This window comes from Hippocampus guttulatus, chromosome 6, assembly GCF_054856545.1.
Source record: "Hippocampus guttulatus isolate MCC_2025c chromosome 6, RoL_Hgut_1.0, whole genome shotgun sequence".
NCBI lineage: Eukaryota > Metazoa > Chordata > Actinopteri > Syngnathiformes > Syngnathidae > Hippocampus > Hippocampus guttulatus.
In genome coordinates, this window is record NC_141266.1 from 24,676,468 (window position 1) to 24,694,003 (window position 17,536).

The 17,536-nt window shown below is 45.2% G+C and overlaps 3 protein-coding genes and 1 long non-coding RNA gene across 7 annotated transcripts; 2 read left to right on the plus strand and 2 right to left on the minus strand.

Annotated features, from left to right (window-relative positions):
• Positions 1 to 96: 96 nt before the first annotated feature.
• Positions 97 to 7,895, minus strand: LOC147204374 (sialic acid-binding Ig-like lectin 14). Of its 4 annotated transcripts, XM_086114575.1 has the most exons (10): positions 7,757 to 7,834; positions 4,577 to 4,640; positions 3,944 to 4,058; positions 3,169 to 3,564; positions 2,584 to 2,889; positions 1,883 to 2,146; positions 1,504 to 1,779; positions 1,129 to 1,240; positions 902 to 1,055; positions 97 to 637 (listed from the first exon to the last, which is right to left on the minus strand). In XM_086114575.1, exons 3-10 carry the CDS (start codon positions 3,957 to 3,959, stop codon positions 497 to 499), a joined length of 1,665 nt encoding a protein of 554 aa, XP_085970701.1. In that variant the 5' UTR covers positions 3,960 to 4,058; positions 4,577 to 4,640; positions 7,757 to 7,834; the 3' UTR covers positions 97 to 496. The 4 variants fall into 4 exon arrangements, with proteins under 4 accessions (XP_085970701.1, XP_085970697.1, XP_085970699.1 ...); XM_086114571.1 differs by lacking the exon at positions 3,944 to 4,058 and having other exon boundaries at positions 7,757 to 7,895; XM_086114573.1 differs by lacking the exons at positions 3,944 to 4,058; positions 7,757 to 7,834 and adding an exon at positions 5,970 to 6,326.
• On the plus strand, positions 7,808 to 8,847 carry lim2.5 (lens intrinsic membrane protein 2.5). Its single transcript, XM_086114577.1, has 4 exons — positions 7,808 to 7,982; positions 8,177 to 8,326; positions 8,412 to 8,546; positions 8,669 to 8,847. Exons 1-4 carry the CDS (start codon positions 7,808 to 7,810, stop codon positions 8,728 to 8,730), a joined length of 522 nt encoding a protein of 173 aa, XP_085970703.1. The 3' UTR covers positions 8,731 to 8,847.
• A 104-nt stretch (positions 8,848 to 8,951) lies between these two features.
• On the minus strand, positions 8,952 to 17,284 carry vsig10l (V-set and immunoglobulin domain containing 10 like). The gene is made up of 11 exons (XM_086114568.1): positions 17,134 to 17,284; positions 15,728 to 16,057; positions 14,676 to 14,957; positions 14,241 to 14,507; positions 13,333 to 13,572; positions 12,335 to 12,607; positions 11,781 to 11,873; positions 11,261 to 11,485; positions 10,321 to 10,481; positions 9,281 to 9,364; positions 8,952 to 9,212 (listed from the first exon to the last, which is right to left on the minus strand). Exons 1-11 carry the CDS (start codon positions 17,195 to 17,197, stop codon positions 9,153 to 9,155), a joined length of 2,079 nt encoding a protein of 692 aa, XP_085970694.1. The 5' UTR covers positions 17,198 to 17,284; the 3' UTR covers positions 8,952 to 9,152.
• Positions 15,943 to 17,509, plus strand: LOC147204377 (uncharacterized). The gene is made up of 2 exons (XR_015101279.1): positions 15,943 to 16,085; positions 17,278 to 17,509. It is a non-coding gene; the product is annotated as an uncharacterized LOC147204377 (long non-coding RNA).
• The last annotated feature ends 27 nt before the right edge of the window (positions 17,510 to 17,536 follow it).

Consider the following 17,536-nt stretch of genomic DNA (forward strand, 5'->3'; position numbering starts at 1 on the left):
ATAGCGCATTGCAAGTCTATGCGTAGACATTGAATGCAAATATTTGATTTTGAATTCATACCAACTATTACAGTAATTCACTTTAGTTGTGTTTGTGGTTAAATCTATTTAATAAGTGTTGTTTTTTCTTCTTTGGTACGTAACATATCTGTACATGGATCACAGCAGCACAAGAGCCAAAAGATCAAAGTAAAACTTTGTAGACTACATTTTGATGGATCACACATACAAACAGATAATTAAGGATCACAACGAGGGTTCAAGGGCTGTTTTCTAGCAGAAAAAAATGCAATTAAGCTTTTTTTTCCCCCTTTTTTTACGGCTTACGTCCAGCTGAGGAATATAAAACCTCTTCACAAGAACCCATTTGGGTGCACACGAGCAGCCCAGATCAAATCAAACAAGACAAAGTGGCCATCAAAGCATTGTGTCTGCCATATAAATAAAACAAGAGTACAGAGGAATGTCACGGGGTCGTCATCGCTCAGCCTGAGTTTTAGAGGACCTCCACGTAGATGGCTGAATCGGGGTCAGCCGCGGTGGCGCCTTGCACCTCTCTGGCGGTGACATGTGTGGCCACGCCTCCGCGCGGACCTACTCGCCTCCTCTCGCCGCCCCTTCTCTCCATCGGGCGCACCTAACAATTACAAGATAATCAAAACATCAAATGAGGAATTGGTTCGACTGATGATGACTCAACTCTACTCAGTCATACCTTGATTTATGAATGTTTCAAGTTACAAAAAAAGGCTCCCGGAACCAACAAAGTTCATAACTGGAGTTTACACAGTCTTTTGTTTCATATTTCTAAATTTCTTCTTCTCGCATTTTAATTCAATCGTTATTCAAGCAGTTTGATGAAAAAAAATATGACCCCGCCGCTAGAGTGTTGCCCACGTACTTGCTTAGTGCGCACAAAGCGCGGCGTGCAGTTCTGGTAGAGCAGCTGGTAGCTTCCGTTGGTGTACACGTGGCTCACCTCTGAGCAGTTGACATAGACCGGCGTGTGGGTCTGGCACAGTCCAGGTCCTGACGCACATCTGCTGAGCATGTGCCTGACAGATAGACGGACGGACCCAAATTGGCAGTCGCGCCCCAAACGAGTGAGCGCTCGGCTTCTTGACTTACTTGCCGGACTTCTTTCGATAGTAGCAGCAGAAGCAAGCGAGCACGGCCAAGGAGATGGCAGAGAGGAGCACAGCGGCAGCGGGAACCCAAAACCGCAACGACAGCCAAGAGTCTGCACAAGAGGGCAGTACGACGCTTTGATTTAATGGTGATGTTGGAAATGGTCACCTGTTGCTAGGCAGAATACATGGGGCGCAATCGGTCCAGCCGCACAAGCCCACTTAGGAAACGGAAAACTTTCCGGTTTCGTTTTTCAACAGGTTTCATTTGAACACAAAGAATATGATTTGCATTCTTCTCTGCGGAATATGTTGCCGTCACATTCACGAGGCTTTTTACCCAATGTCCTGCTAACTGACCTTTACTTGAACTCACCGCCTCCTGCTCGGTGCTGCGACAGCATCGCCGAGTCGTTCCCGAAGGCGTTGAGGGCCAAGCAGGTGACCGTCTGCGGCCCCCCGTCCACGCCGCCCCGCAGGGTGGCCGTGAGGGCGTCGGCGGAGAGCGAGGCGTTGTAGCCGCGTGGCGGGGCGCTGCCGTTGACGCTCCAGCTGATGGCGGGAGGCGGGTTGGACTGAGTTGAGCAGACGCAGCGCAGCGCCCCATCCTCCTCCACGCAAGTCGATGAGAGGCGTTGGATGACGGGCTTATCTGGAGGAGAGAAGACCCCCGACCCCCAATTATTTTACATTCATAAAAAACTGCTGAACCAATCCCTGTTCTAGATGTTTTGGGGCACTTGCCCCGCAATTACATTGCACATTGAGGATGGTTGTCGGCGACTGGGCGCGTCCGACCGGGTTCTCGGCCATGCAGCGGACCGCTGTGTCTCGCGTCACGTTGCGCAGGCGGATGGTGTGCGTGCGCGGGGCGAGGTGGACCGTGCGCCCGCGCCGAATGTAGGACCAGCGATACTCGGACACCGGCGGGTCGGCTTTGCACGAGCAGGCCAGCAGGGCGCTGCCCCCCTCCTGCACCGTCACGGTCTGCACTTGCACCATCACATCTTGAGGTGGGACTGCGGAGTGGGACATTGATGTATTGGTTATGTAATTTAAAAAAAAAAAAAAAGGAGCAGCATGCTAGAAGCAATTTTGTACTGAACCACATACAACTTGTTGCTAAGCAGAATTTGTGGGGTGCAACTTGTACTGCCCCAACGCTAAATGAAAACTCATTAAATTACTACATACGTTATTGCTGTTCAAATAACATTAGAATATGTAAACAATATCTAAATTTGAAGAGCTTTTTAAACACAAATAAAATTTTCTAACAACCCCCTGCCCCCAGAATTTTAAAATACCAGAAAAATGTGTTGAGAAATAATGTGAAAACGAATGTGGGGCACAATTAGTCCTGCCCCAAAGCTTGAAAACTAACCATCATGATACATTTTTACATTTCGTCACCGTCTTAACAACATTTGTGTCCGTACAGTCAATTTTTGCTTACATGTCACATGCAGATCCTTGAAGGCGGCCACCATATTGCCTCTCGGGTAGCTGAGCTCACACCGTAGGCTGGCCTTCACCCGGCGCGACACCCTGAAGGTGAGCGAGCTCTGCAGCACCGGCCGCTGGTCTTGGGTGTAGAGGGTCCGCACTCGCCGGTCCCCCAGCGGCTGCACTCCTCGCTCCCATTGCCAACGCAGGCTCGGGGGCCCGGAGGGGCACTGGTAGCCGACGCTGCAGTTGAAGGTGACCAACTGCCCATCCGCGGCCGATGATGCGCCGCTGATCACGGGAGCCTCGGGGGTGTCTGCCGGGGAAGACGACGCCTATCACCTTCATGCTTTTTGAGTGAATTTGGCGGGTGGGCGGCATCGACGGCCTGCCATAGAAATAGCAAGTAAGACGGAGGACGAGAGATGGCCGAAACAGAGAGGAAGAGGAAGGAGATATGTGGTTCGTGAGCATTTGGAGTTCTTGAAGACTCAAGTAGTTCCTGCCTAAACCGGGTGTCACAGACACACAAAATAAAACATCGAAAGACCAAGAATCCCACGCTTGCTGCCCAAACGGGCCGCGTCGCACTCACCCACGACGTTCAAACTGAAAGACTTGGCCCTCCCCCAAGCCGAGTCTCCAGTCCTCTTCAGAGACACCTCGTAGGTCCCGGCGTCCTGTGTGCGGACTTCATCCATCCTCAACGAGCAGTCGCCCTCCGTCACCAAACCCGAGGGCGACATACGCTCCCGGTAGACGTCGCTGACTTCCTCTGTGTCTTCGCTGTTGAAGGCCACGCGGGACTGGCGGAACAAAGAGAAGCGGCCGTGACCTCGCAGGCGCACGTGCACGTGCACGTCCACCGCTGCGCGTTTCTTTGATGAGGGCGTGAAGGAGCAGGGGATGAGCACGCACGAGCCCACCACGGCGAGCACTTGGTCGGGCATGGAGGGATCCAGGGAGGCTCGCGCCCCCGCAAACAAGGCGCCTGTTTTGGGGGCGCAGGATAGAAAATCAGTAAGACATGAATGCTGCACATCCAACAATACGTTAATAGATTTTACTCGTGTGTGTGTATATATATATATATATATACACACACACACCAATATATATGTTACGTATTCATGTTATATTACGCCTCACTCATTTTCTAATATTACGCTAAAATATATTTTTTTCATGTATTTATTTGTAATTATTTTCACAATATTACCATAACAAATTATTTTTTAAAAAAAAATCACTTTTTTATATACACACAATCAAATACAAATAATATTACATGCTCTAAAGTACATAGAACATAGCCCTGTATATATTTTGTTCAATGATGGCAAAAACCAAAAGAAAAACTACAAACATACTACTGTATTTATCCATCCATCAAATTTTCCAATCCACTTTATCCTCACGAGGGTCGCGGTGTCTGCTGGAGCCTAACTCAGCCGTCATCGGGCAGTAGGCGGGGGACACCCTGATCTGGAGACAAGCCATCAACTGCACTCACACTCACGCCGAGGGGGCTATTAACCTGCCGTACGTGTTTTGGGGAATGTGGGAGGAAACCGGAGTACCCGGAGAAAACCCATGCAGGCACGGGGAGAACATGCAAACTCCACACATGAAAGCCAGAGCTGGGATCAAACCCACGGCCTCTGCGCTGTGAGGTCGACGCGTTAACCACTGGGCCGCCCTACTGTATTTAACTCATTCAGTACCAGCCAATTCTAGACCAAGTCTGAAAAGACGTTTAAAAACGTCTTTGGGAGTGAATGAGTTAATTGTGGTGAATTGACATTTCATCGACGACGGCATCCAAAAGAAAAATGCTTTAATTTCTATTTATTGAAGCGGGAAGAAGTGGGCAACTACTCTTTTTTTTTTCCCCCTGTAACATGAATGCGGTACAATATCAAACAATATCCTGCAACTGTTGCATATCTTGACAAATCTCCAGGAAATGATGCCATTGCTAACAAATGCCCGTTTGTACTTACCGAAGAGCAGAGGCCCCATGAGCGCGACGACGGCGTCCGCGTGCATTTGACTCCTCTGTCAACACTGAACAAAAAGAGGAAGCACATTTCGGATGAAGGAGCCCAACATTATTTCGCAATTCCACTTGGCCTCATAAGCTCACATTTCAACTTCAGGCTAAAATTTTTTATCCATCAGATTTTCAATGTTGGTCAAAGATCGGTTATGCTTAAGCCATGTGACTTGACTCCAGTCAGATGTAAGTAGACTATTTTCTGATTTGTGACTAACTGACAGGCCTGATTTGATTTGGACTTGAATTGTATAACTTCCAGTGATGGGCACTCAGGAAAAGGCCAAAATGCAACGAAGGAATGACGCCTCTGTTCAAATTTGGAATGACTGAAGTCTGATTTTGTCAATCCATGGGAAGGACCTTACTTCTCTCCACTCGGCACAAGAATGGAGTTTGCCTACTCTACTTCTGAGTGGCTCGACTAAGCTTCATGGCGTTGACCTGAGAAGTGGCGATACAAAGACTGCTTCGGGGGGGGGGGGGCTTACGAAACTATGAAGGTCCCGATGACTTTCAAAAATAGGACAACTGTGATTTTTCTCCCTCATTATTGCAATGGCGATATATGATGCGTTTTTTTTCCCCACCAAAAAGAAAAGCAAAAATAAATCAATTATTCGCATTAATTACAATAAACAATATGTGATTTATTCAAAATAAATGTCTGGGTTTTAGGCTTGAACTAAAAAACATGCAAATTGATTAATATGACAAGTTTCAGGTTGTTGTTTTTTTTCTTCTCGAAATTGCATAATATGTGATTGGGAACGTGCTAGTACGGCTAACTCAAGGTTCAAAGACAAAGGTTTGCGCGCGCGCCCGAGAGAATTTCCGAGGTGACGCCGATGAGTCACCCTCACGCCATTTCCTCAAATTGGCTCCGTCGACGCTCGGCGGAGAGTTCATTAGGGACAGCAGCCGTGTCAACATTCAAGCAGAATTCATGTGTGTATCCATCCATCCATCCATTTTCCGCCCCCTTTATCCTCAGAAGGGGTCGCGGGGTGTGCCGGAGCCTATCCCAGCCGTCTTCGGGCAGTAGGCCGGTGGACACCCTGAACCGGTTGCCAGGCAATCGTATCATGTGTGCATCATGTAGATATTCATTCTATCTGATCGATGGGTAATTTTATGCCAAAACTCACTTATATTCTTTGGCATTCGACTCGGCATGACTTAGATTTGTTCTTGGTTTTACTGTTTGGTGCTTTCCACCGTCTTTATTACCGATATGTTTTACTGTTTATTGTATGTGTTAAATTGCTCCGTGTACAGCACTTTGTATGCAGCGATGGCTGTTTGAAAGTGCTCGAGAAATACACTTGACTTGACTTAACTTTTCTGGAGTGTGAGGAGAACGTTGTCGTCATTGGCATGCCATGAGACCGGAACAGGAACAGGGTAGTTGGACCACCTCAGCAAGAAACACTTCTCCATGATAGCTAAATTTAGCGGAAAAACTAACGACAGGATGTTATGAGACCACTGTCATCATCATCATCCGTTGACCCCGAACAACAAAGCCCCTTTTGAATGATCAAGACACAAGATGTAATCATTGGATCATAAAACAGGCACCGTCAAAATGGCGTGGATGTCACATGACCATGTGAGAACAGAAAAAGAATGTCTCCTCACCCTGGGAAACATCCGAGATCGGCCGTGTAGGAACCAAATTTTCCCCTTTTGCAAAGAGATACTTAAAAAGTGGAACCCCCCCCCCCCCCCAAAAAAAACCAAACACTCCATAATTTAATTGTTGTATAAGGTTGAAAAGAAAATGTGGAAATTTGGAATATCAAAAAGTAAATGGCTAGTACAGACATCTGAAGAACCTATCAACTAAAATGAGTGAATACGAAATAAAACATTTCTTCCTGAAAAATAAAAAAAATATGAGCCCCCCCCCCAAAAAAAGTCACTAGTCACTATAAACAATAATTATGAAAACAAGAAGTCACTTAATATAATCAATGACACTCATTTTAAAAGAATAGCAGGCCTCCCCATCAGCTCCCCCACCTCTGGTACGTCCCGTGAAAGAAAACGTGCACCTCAGCAGCTTCCATTGAGCGGTGCAGTCGTGCAGGCCTTTGCACATGCCGGCATTTCCAGAAGAACCCGCCCGCCACCCCCCCCCGACTCAACACCGGCGGCGGCGGCAGCATCCCCAAAACACCACCCAGCCCGCTGCTAAAGAATTTTGCCTCCATCGACAGAAAAGAGCAGAGGATAACTTTTTGGACTTGGGCCGCGCGGGTCCTCTTTCCACGTTTGCTCCCCTGCCGGCTTCAACTCTCGGTCGCTCTCGCTGCCTGAGGAATTAAGGTAAGGTGGTGGCCGCTTTTTTTGAGGGGTGGGGGGGGGGGGGAAGTATCATCTGCAATGTGTCAACTGATGAGTGCAAGTCATTCAAGAAAATAAATAAGTACAAATATGAACACAACTGTTGACCGAAGTTGTTTAAAATGACTCTCATGAGCTTGAGATATTTGCAGCATTTTATGATATTTTTTAACTTTTTAATGAAAAATTAAGAGAACATAATTTTGCATAGTTTAGCTATTGTACCAAGCTTGAAAATAAGAGTTTTTTATATATATACAGTATATATATGTGTGTGTGTGTGTAAAATATTTTTTGTGCATCTTTTTTTAATAACCTGTAACCTAAATGTCAGTTATATAAAGAAAAAAAAACTTGAAATGAGGTATGGTACAACAGCTTGAGAAAAACAAAGAAAAAAATCTAACATGATGCCAGCTGTATTTTAAATACTGTCCATGAAACAGGGTCACAGGAGGGGGGAATTGTTTTTTGGGGGGCTGTTTTGTGTGTTGTTTTTCAATTTTTTCCTCCACCGATACACCAAAATGTTTGATGATCGGCTGGCGACCAGTTGAGGGTGTCCCCCGCCTGCCGCCCCAAGACAGCTGGGATAGGCTCCAGCGGGCCCGCCACCCTCATGCGGATAAAGCCGTTCAAATAACGGATGGACGAATATACATAAACTGGACTGTATATACTTTTTTGTATTTGAATTTTGTCTGCTAAGATGTCGTCAGATAAAGACAATAAACAATTGAGGAAAAAGGCTCATGAGATCAGCGCTATGACGCCTCACCTCCGTGTCACCAGGGGGCCCGGAGGAAGCCGTCGGAGGCTCTCGCTCACAATGTACAGCTTCATGGGAGGAGGGCTGTTTTGCGCCATCGTGGGGAACATCTTGCTGGTGGTCTCCACGGCCACCGACTACTGGATGCAGTACCGGTTGTCGGGCAGCTTTGCCCACCAGGGCCTGTGGCGCTACTGCATGTCGGGAAAGTGTCACATGCAGACAGACAGCATCGGTAAGTGGCGGCCCGGACAATCCAAGGGCACGAAATGGGGTCTTTGTAACGGCGGCAACTTGCGAAGGGCTATTTAAAAATGTCACAGCAAAAAATTGGGGGGTGGGCGGCTGAAAGAGTGGGAAAATGGGTTTGACGTACACTTGGTCAAGGAATGAATGAACCCAAAATGTCTTACCCGGTTGTTTTTGCAGCCTACTGGAACGCCACGCGCGCTTTCATGATCCTCTCAGCCATGTCCTGTTTCGCCGGCATCATCGCGGGGATCCTGTCCTTCGCTCACTTCTCAGCCTTCGAGAAGTTCAACCGCTCCTTCGCCGCCGGCATCATGTTCTTCGTGTCGAGTGGGTGGCGCCAAAAACAAAACAAGTCATGTTGCCAAAAGGTCCCCGGCGGCGTTTAATCGTGTCACATTGCTCCCGGCCGCAGCGCTGTTCGTGCTGCTGGCGATGGCCATCTACACGGGGGTGACCGTCAACTTCCTGGGCAAACGCTTTGGCGACTGGCGCTTCTCGTGGTCCTACATCCTGGGATGGGTGGCACTGCTCATGACCTTCTTTGCAGGCGCGGCGAAAAATCTCCTCCATCTCAGTTCAAATCAGCTTTGAAAAAAGATCAAAACGGACGCACTCGTGCACTCAAAGGGAATCAAAGACATTTTTCTTTTTTTGTGTTTTGGGTTGCAGGTATATTCTACATGTGTGCCTACAGGATGCACGAGTGCAGAAGAGTGGCTGGCCCACGTTGAAGGAGCGGCACGAACGGGCCGTCGAGCGCAACCGCTTCCCGGTGGAAAACACACAAGAGAACTTCAAAGAAGAATAAAATAAAATAAAACGTGGGCGTACTGTCGCGCTAAAAAGCATCCTTTCTTGAACGCACTCATTTTCTTGTCTGTAAAAGGGTCTAAAAAATATCATTTGAAATTAATTGATGCTAATGAACAACATTAATTCTCTTGCAAAACCATTCAAACTTGAAATATTTATTCAGGCGCTCAAACTACTTCAAAAACTTAAAATAGGCTCCCAAACTGAACATAAACTGTATTTGAATGTGAGTAGTGTAAAAGCTTATTCATGAAAACCATTTTAAGAGAATACATCATACCGTACACACACGTTAATACAAAATGGAAAAACAAGGCCTACTGTACAAAATTCAACTGGCTCAGACTGTTGTCGCAACTCTGACGGGCGGCGGCGCGGCCACCGAAAGGCTGGACGGCGTCTGCAAAACAACAAGAAACGATTGAAGATTTGTTGAAGTCAATGTGGCGAGACGATCGTCAGGAGCACCTGATGCAGTCGGTTGTATTCGGGGGGAGACTTGACACCCCCTGGTAAGAGATTGTGAGGTGACTGCATCGGGGTAGTCGTCACCTGGAAACAAGAAAAAAAATTGACATTAAAATCAAACCATCTGCATTTTCGTCTGTGGAACTTAATCTCGGCGGATTGCTGAAAACTCATAGCTACCTATGTGCTAATTAATTTGACAATAAAGATGACCTTGACTTGACCTTAAGTCGTATTCAAATACCGGCGTTTGCCACTTGAAGACACACGTGTTGCAACCATGGTTTTTATACAGTAGTTGATGAAAACAAATGAAAGAACCCTAAAGTTGAAGAACACCTTTCTGATAATCAAGTAAAATAAATACGATAATGCTAAAAAAAAAAGAGAAAAAAACATGAAAAAAGAGCAAGGTCAGTTGCTTGAGAATTGTAGTTTGTGTTACTTTGTGCTGCAATAGTTAGTGACCTTTGTTTTTATTTTAATCTTGCACTGAACCAATATTAAAATAAAAACTAAAACCGATACTAAAACTAACAGTCAACTTAGAGTAATAAAGTTTTTTTTTTAAATTGCCTCAAAACTCATTCAAACTCACTGAAACAAACAAACAAACAAACCCTCTCAAAACAAAAAACTAACTGCAATAAAAAAATCCCCAACCCATGAAAACCCTGGTTCCAACACAAGTAGAAAGATGATTTGGCAATGCTTAAATGCTTCTTGTTTTTAATACTCAGCCAAAAATGACTCAGATGACTGCGTGTGGCAGTTGCCCCGATTTCCAAACTCTCGTGAACGTTTGTGTTATAGTGACTCCCGATGATCAAGTTGTGGACACCTGAAGCAGCAAAACGCCAACGCGGCACTTTGCAATTTAAGCTACGATTATATCGGCAACGAAAACCATTTTTAGGGGAGCGACGCTTACTTACTTAGGGTTTTTTGCTGTTGGCAACCGGCTTGGTCCCTAATGTAATGGCAGCTATGGATGATGGTTAAAAAAAATAAAAATAAAAAATCAAAAGAAGGCTCCGAACCTTTTCGACAGCTCTGGACACAGGATAACTCGTCTGCCGTCTTTTGGCTCTGCTCCAGTAGAAGGCCAAATAGACGAGGCCGCACATGAGAAGCAGGAAGAGGATGCTGCACGGGATTCCGGCCGCGATGCCCGCAATGGCCGGACCGCTCAAACCCTCAGCTGGTGCCACAAAATAGAATAAATTAATACATTTTTAAAAATCCACTGCCCTGCGATTGGCTGGCAACCGGTTCAGGGTGTCCCCTGCCTACTGCCCCAAGACGGCTGGGATGGGCTCCAGCACGCCCCGCGACCCTTGCGAGGAGAAGCGGATCGGAAAATGAGGGGGATGGATTTAAAAAACAAAACACTGCGGTCAACACAGTCAACATACTGCGTCGTCAACTACAGAAACATCCACAACAGTGTTCCGACGGAAGGAACACCGTGAGGCCATTCAAGCCAATCGGAAGCCTGAAGAGAGTCACTTGTGGAAAAGCCACAGTAACAATCGCAAAACAGACATTTATCTTTTTTTTTTTTTGTTTAGAATGATTTTCAAACGACAGTAATTGACGATACATTTTGTCACATTGACAACGAGAATGCCAGTTTCATTGAAAGAAAACAAATCTGAAATTGAAAAAATGTTTACATTTCTGAAAATATTTCTACCATACCGATGTAAATTGTATATACTGAATACTTTTTTTATTATCCGACCAAACATATCAATTTTCAATATTTTAAATATGAACTATACATTCAACATCTTTCAATTTAATCCTTTTCTGTTCATATTTTATTGATGTTATCATACAATCCAAAATATTGAAACAAAAATAGACAACATTTTAAATATTTAAATACCTGTTCTCTCGCTCTCTTGAGATTTATTCTACGAATCCCCCAAATAGTTGATTTTGTAATGAAATCTCATGATCGTGTCTTTGGCATACCCGGGCCGATGCGGCGGGCTTCTGTTGGCCGGCCCTCCGTCATCAGAGCTCTGGGAAGAACCCGGAAACGATACGTGGCTTTGGGATCCAGGCGCAAGACGTCTGCGCTTCGGGCTGAGCCGGGCTTGGGCAGGATGGTGCGGAACGTGTCGCCGTTGCCTTTGGACTGAGCGGTGCTGCCGTCGGCGCTCACCAGGGCCGGTCCGCTCATCTGGATGTCAAAACCTACATTGAAATATTCAAGCGGGAACGACTGAGTGTCAACTCTCAGGGACTGTTGCTCTTTCTTAGCACCGAAAGATGATTCACACGAGTGTGTCCGGTACACTCTGAATGGGTTTTTCCTCCAAATAAGATGCTGCTGAACGACACGTTGTTGACTCCAAATAGTGATCCTCGGGTTGCGTATTTCCGACGCACCTTTGCTGAGATGAACAGGTGGAACATGTTGGGAAGGCTGCGATGTTGACGCCTTTTTATGATCATCGTTATTATTTTTTTGGTTTGTTTGTTTTTTTACCTGTGACAATGGAGGCGGGCGGGACTTCCCAGGTCAACGTGACGATGGTTCCATCCTTGTGCGGGAACAAACTGAAATTGGAGATGGCCGGCTCTGGAGAGATTGGGAGGGAGGAGGGATGTCAACAGCGAAGCGCTTTGTTCCACAGGAACATGCAAGCGCAGGTTTGCGCCACCATCTGAGGCCTCTTTGTTGTCTTTCACTCGGGGAATGTCAAGTTGTTGAAATTAGAGGCACAATACAATAGAAGCCTTCTGCCGGGAAGCGCTTTTAATATTAGCCGAGTGACATATTAGGATTCCATCCATCCATTTTCCGATCGGCTTTGTCCTCACAAGGGTCGCGGGGGGTGCTGGGGCCTATCCAGCAGTCTTCGGGCAGTAGGCGGGGGAAACCCTGAACTGGTTGCCGGCCAATCGCAGAGCCCACAGAGACAAACAACCAGCTGCGCTCACACTCACTCCGAGGGACAATTTAGAGTGTTCAATCAGCCCGCCATGTGTGTGTTTTCACTGTAACTAAGCGGCGTAAAGTAGTGAGGTGGAGTGGACTACCTTGCAAGCGGAGATGCTTGCTGCGGCTGCCCAGGGGATTTCGGCAGGCGCAGGTGTAGTTTTGCAGGATGAGCACGCTGACGTTGCGATGACTGACGCGGAGGCTGGCGCCGTCGTCACCGGTGAGGATGTCGCCGCCGAGCGGCTCGCCGCCTCGGAACCACCGCACGGCGGCGGGGGGCGTGGCCCGGCTCAGGCAGCGGATGCTGACCACTATTTTGCCCTCAGAGTCCACCTCGGTTCTCACGCTCGGGAGGAAGTTCTGCGGACTTTCTGGGAAGGAGACAAACACAGTAAAGGTGTGAAGTTGTGTGTAAAGTCACATTTCACTAAGAATGGGAAATAAAAGCCAATACTAGGAAAAGCTGGATTTTTTAAATTTTGTATTTTTTTTTTTATAAGCTATATTACAAGATAAAATTTGTATTTTTCCCCCCACAAGTGAAGTTGCACATCAAGAAATATAAGTTACATTTTGGTGAGGAAAAAGTTGTAAGATTATAAAAATAAAATTGTATATGGTCAGGAAAAAATATCACAAAATGATCTAGGACACGTTTTTTAGGAAAAAAGTCATAATAGTATATTGAAATGGTAGTTCAAGAAATAAAGTCAAATCGTGAGATTAATGTGACATTTTTTGCATGAAAAAGTCATATTACAAGGTTAAAATTGAGTGCATTAATACTTCAGTACTATGGTCATAATAATATAAAATAACATTTTAATTGTAATTCCTTTATAATTTTTTCTTATATTAGCAGACGTTATATTTTTATATATATTTTTTTAAATTGGAATATTGTCAGTGATTTTTTTTATTTGTAATAACATAATATTACAGTTTTTTTTGTTTTTTAGAAAGAAAAAGGATTACCGGTATTTTCAAAAAATAAAAAAGTTTTTTTTTTCCCCATAAGATTACGACTGATAAGATTATGCGATACAACGTATACTTAGGAGGTCGGTGGGGACCACAAAAGTTTCCTGGCACCTACCGGCCGTAACGTTGCACTCGCTGTTTTCCACGGGATGGTGTGCCCGGCAAGTGAAAATTCTCCCATCCAGTTCACTTGACGCGTTGACCGTCAAGTTAACGTTTTCCAGGCTGCTGCCCACGTGCAAACTCGGGAAGGACAGAGCGGCTGGCGGCGTTCCGCCCGACCACCGGCAGCTGTAGCGCAAGCTTCGGTTGTCCTCGGACACTACTGAGCACTGCGCCCTTCCTGCTGGTCTCTCTGTGCGAGGAAAAGAAATAAATTAACAAACACACATACAACTTTGTTCTCAAAAACTTACAATTATACTATAACCTCTTAAAAATTACATTTATTCTGCTGTAATGGGTACCAGTGATTTCAAACACGGGGAAGACAAATAAATATGATAATGTGGTTGCAAAAGTGTGCACACCCCCACTGGTGGGGATGTGGCTCAAAATGAATCGAGCTCATTCCAAATCATGTAAAATGGGAGCCAGCACACACCAGCAACCACCGGAAGTGCCTCCCATTAACCCCAAATCAAGTTTGGCCCTTCTCATAGGCTTTTCCTGACATTTTTGTCGTTAGATCTGACAGCACAAGCTATGGTTAGCAAGAGAGTTTCCATGGCTTTCATCTTTTCACAGAGACAAGTACTGGTTAGAGTACTTGTAGAGGTGTTCCTGGCATGTCCCACTGGCAGGAGACCTCGGGGAAGACCCATGACACGCTGGAGAGACAATGTCACCCAGCCGGCCTGGGAACGCCTCGGGATCCACCAGGAAGAGCTCGAAGAAGTGGCTGGGGAGAGGGAAGTCTGGGCTTCCCTCCTAAAGCTGCCGCGACCCGACCCCGGATAAGCGGTGGAAAATGGATGGATGGATGGAAGTACTGGTTAAAAAAAAAAAAAAAGGTCAACATACCATACACGTTTATGGCAACGGTCTGCTGCCGTTGCGCTCCAGTCATTTGGTTGCGCAGCCGACAGACGTAAAGGCCACTTTGGTTGGTCTGCACTGCGGTGAGATTTAGGACACCCATGAGGTCATCAGAGAGAGTCTGGCCACCAAACGTCCACTCCGCGAGGGGCTGCGGAGATCCATCCGCCTGGCAGGACAGGGTGAGCCCATCTCCGGAGACGTAAAAGTCCTGAACTGGCTTGATTTGGATTCTGGGCTCATCCGGACCGTCTGGAATTGACCACAAAGAGAAAATGACAACTGAGTGGGCTACAGACAAGACAGATATCGTTGAGATGTTTTTGATTTGTATTGTCTTTTTTCTGCCCTTCTACTTCAATACAGATTTGGAGTGTTTGTGAGCACTTTGACTCTCTCTGCAAGTGGAACTATTCGTACACAAAACGGTGACGTTCAAATGGAGCGTCACACTGCTGAAGGGGTTGCTCAGCGACACGGTGTACCGTCCCGTGTCGTTCCGGCGGGGCTGGCGGACCGCCAGGCTGCCGGGCCGCGGCAAGTAACGCGAGCCGTCTTTTCCTTCGGCTACTGGGCGGCCGTTGAAGAACCACAGCTGCCGCTGGACCACGCCTCGCAGCATGCGGTACTGCACGCTCAACTGCTCGCTGCCCTCTTCGATCAAGTCGGGCAAAGCGGTCATCGTCACGTTCTCCAAGAGTTCTGAGTGAGAAACCCATCAACTTACTGGATAGAAATGGAGAGGTGGTCGAAGCATTAGGCAGCAGCTTGGAGAGAACATGAAACGCAAACATTTATTTGACCGTAGCTTATTCAGTTGTAGCGCAGTTCAGGTTACGAAAGCTACAGGGATTATTTTTTTATGAGGTTAATTAATTTTTTGTTAATTAACAAGGTGTTCTTAAAAGAAAAAAAGGCTTAGTTAAAAAAGTTGGGTTTTATTTTTGGAAATAAAAGAAACATTTTACATGATTAAAAACTAAAAAATGGATCAGTTTCAGATTTTATATTAGAAAAAGTTTATTGCAATTGTCCACTCTAGACGAATTATTACGGTATAAGAAAAAACGGATTGTTGTACAATAGGATTAAAGTGTTTTTTTTATCAAAAAGATGGCATAAGAAGCTTAATAGATTTTTTCAGTTATGATTTTACATTATGATGGGGTTTTTAATGGAAAAGAATATCATGAGCTTAACATTTTTTCAAATTTAAACGGTCTCATATTTATTGTGATTATTATTTCAGACTTTATAGTTACAATTTTGAGTTTAAAAAGAAACAAGAAAGTTAAAATATGAAAACAAACGTTTCCTAAGGGGGAAAATCACTTTAAAGAAAAAATTAAATATATTCGTTTAGTATAAAAATGGTTGCACCCCCCCCCCCCCCCCGAAGAAAAATGAGGAAATAAAAGTCATTTCTTTTCTAAGAAGGCAAGCGTAAAAACATTTGACTTGCTCGCACTCACCAAAAACCCTGAGTGTGAAATTTAAGGAGACGGCGCCCAGCCCAGACTTGGTCATCTCCACCGTGTAGTCTCCGCCGTAGTCTAGCGGCACGCGGACGAAGCTGAGAGATCCGTTGGGCTCCAGCCTGAGCGCTTGCTTGTATTCTTCCGCCACGTCCGGGGGGGCGTCCGAGCCCAGCGTCCAGGTGACGACGGGGAGGAGGCCTTTGAACCAGGTCACGGCCGGGTCCGGCGCACCGCTGAAGGACACGGCCAGGGTGAGGTTCGCGCCTGCGAGGGTGTCCGCACGGGTGGCGCCCAGCGCGGATACGAGTAGCTGCCCGTCAACACCTGACGGTTTGAAAACAGATGAACTGCAGTAAGTACAAAGAAAAATAGATCACTTTTTCATCATTTGTTCTCTGCAAGCGAGCTCTTTAAGTCAGTTAGTTTATAGTACATAAGACTTGGCCGCAAGGTTGGGTTATGATTACCGGTAGTCAATCAATACATGCAATTTGTCTTTTGGGTATGAAGTGCTGCTCCCATGAGTAAAAATGCTCTATTCTTATTTACAGGCATTTACTTAAAAAAAAAAAAAAGGATTCGGTGGAACTATAGTTTCATTCTGTATAAACAAAAAGATAATGGTGGACATAGACGGAAGTGATAGTCTTTGCCCAACATCTGCTTTTCATCTGTGCATATATTATATAGTGATCCCTCGCTTATCACGGTTAATGGGGGCCAAATTTAATGGTATACATGCAAGTAAATGTTTGTCGTAATTAATATTACTTAATGCTATGTAATTATATATATATATATATATATACACACACACTATAAGATGTATAAGTTAGGTTAGTGTATAAATAACAAAATACAATAAACATGTAGTACTTTATATGTTGCTCTATGTGACTCGCTGTTGTTTTGCTGACTTTCGCTGCCTCTCGTGGTCCTTTTGTGGCATTTTCACTTTTTTTTTTGGATGAAATATCTTTGAAAAATCCGCGATGCACTGAAACCGTGATAAGTGAAGCGTGAAGTAGCGAAGGATCACTGTATATATGAGAGAGAAATAATTGTATGTATATATGCATATATATTTTTTCAAAAGCCATGAGAATGAATTAAAGGAACTCAACGTACAATATTGACGGTGTCTAATTTCAAGGGAAAAAAATGAAATAAAACAACTCCTATTACAGTAACACAAATGTACATTTCTCCCAGCAAAGCCAAATGACAACAAAAAAAAAAGACACATTGTGAATAAATTGTACAAATTGCATAGCAACAATCATCAAGAGCCAACAATAAAAGCACCTGTTTATCAAGTAACATCATTACGTTTTGTATTTAAATGTAAGCCTGTAAGAGACAAAAGTTAAAAAAAAAAAAAAAAAAAAAGCTTTACTTACCAGGAAAAGTAAAACCCCAAATAATCATCAAGACATGACCACTTAGTCCCTCGTACCTCTTCATTTTTAAGGGGGGAAAAAAGGTTGACGTTTTGTAAAGTATCAAAAAGGCATTTCCAAACTCAATTTGAGAATACTTTACAGCAAGGTGGGCGTCAATGCCCTTGAGGAGAGACAGACAGAGGCGTCACCTGAGCATGGGAACGGCAAACCTGTGCTGGTCCACGTTCAAGCCACGCCTCTCGTGGAGCCTCGGCCAATCACGCAACATCGCATTGAAGCCTGCGCGGAACTCACCGAGTCAGTGTATCCACGATGTTTGGATTAGAAACATTCAAACTGTCAGGGGATTCTGGAATAAATGCAGTGACGAGTCTTTTGTTTTTTCCATTTCTAAAACAAA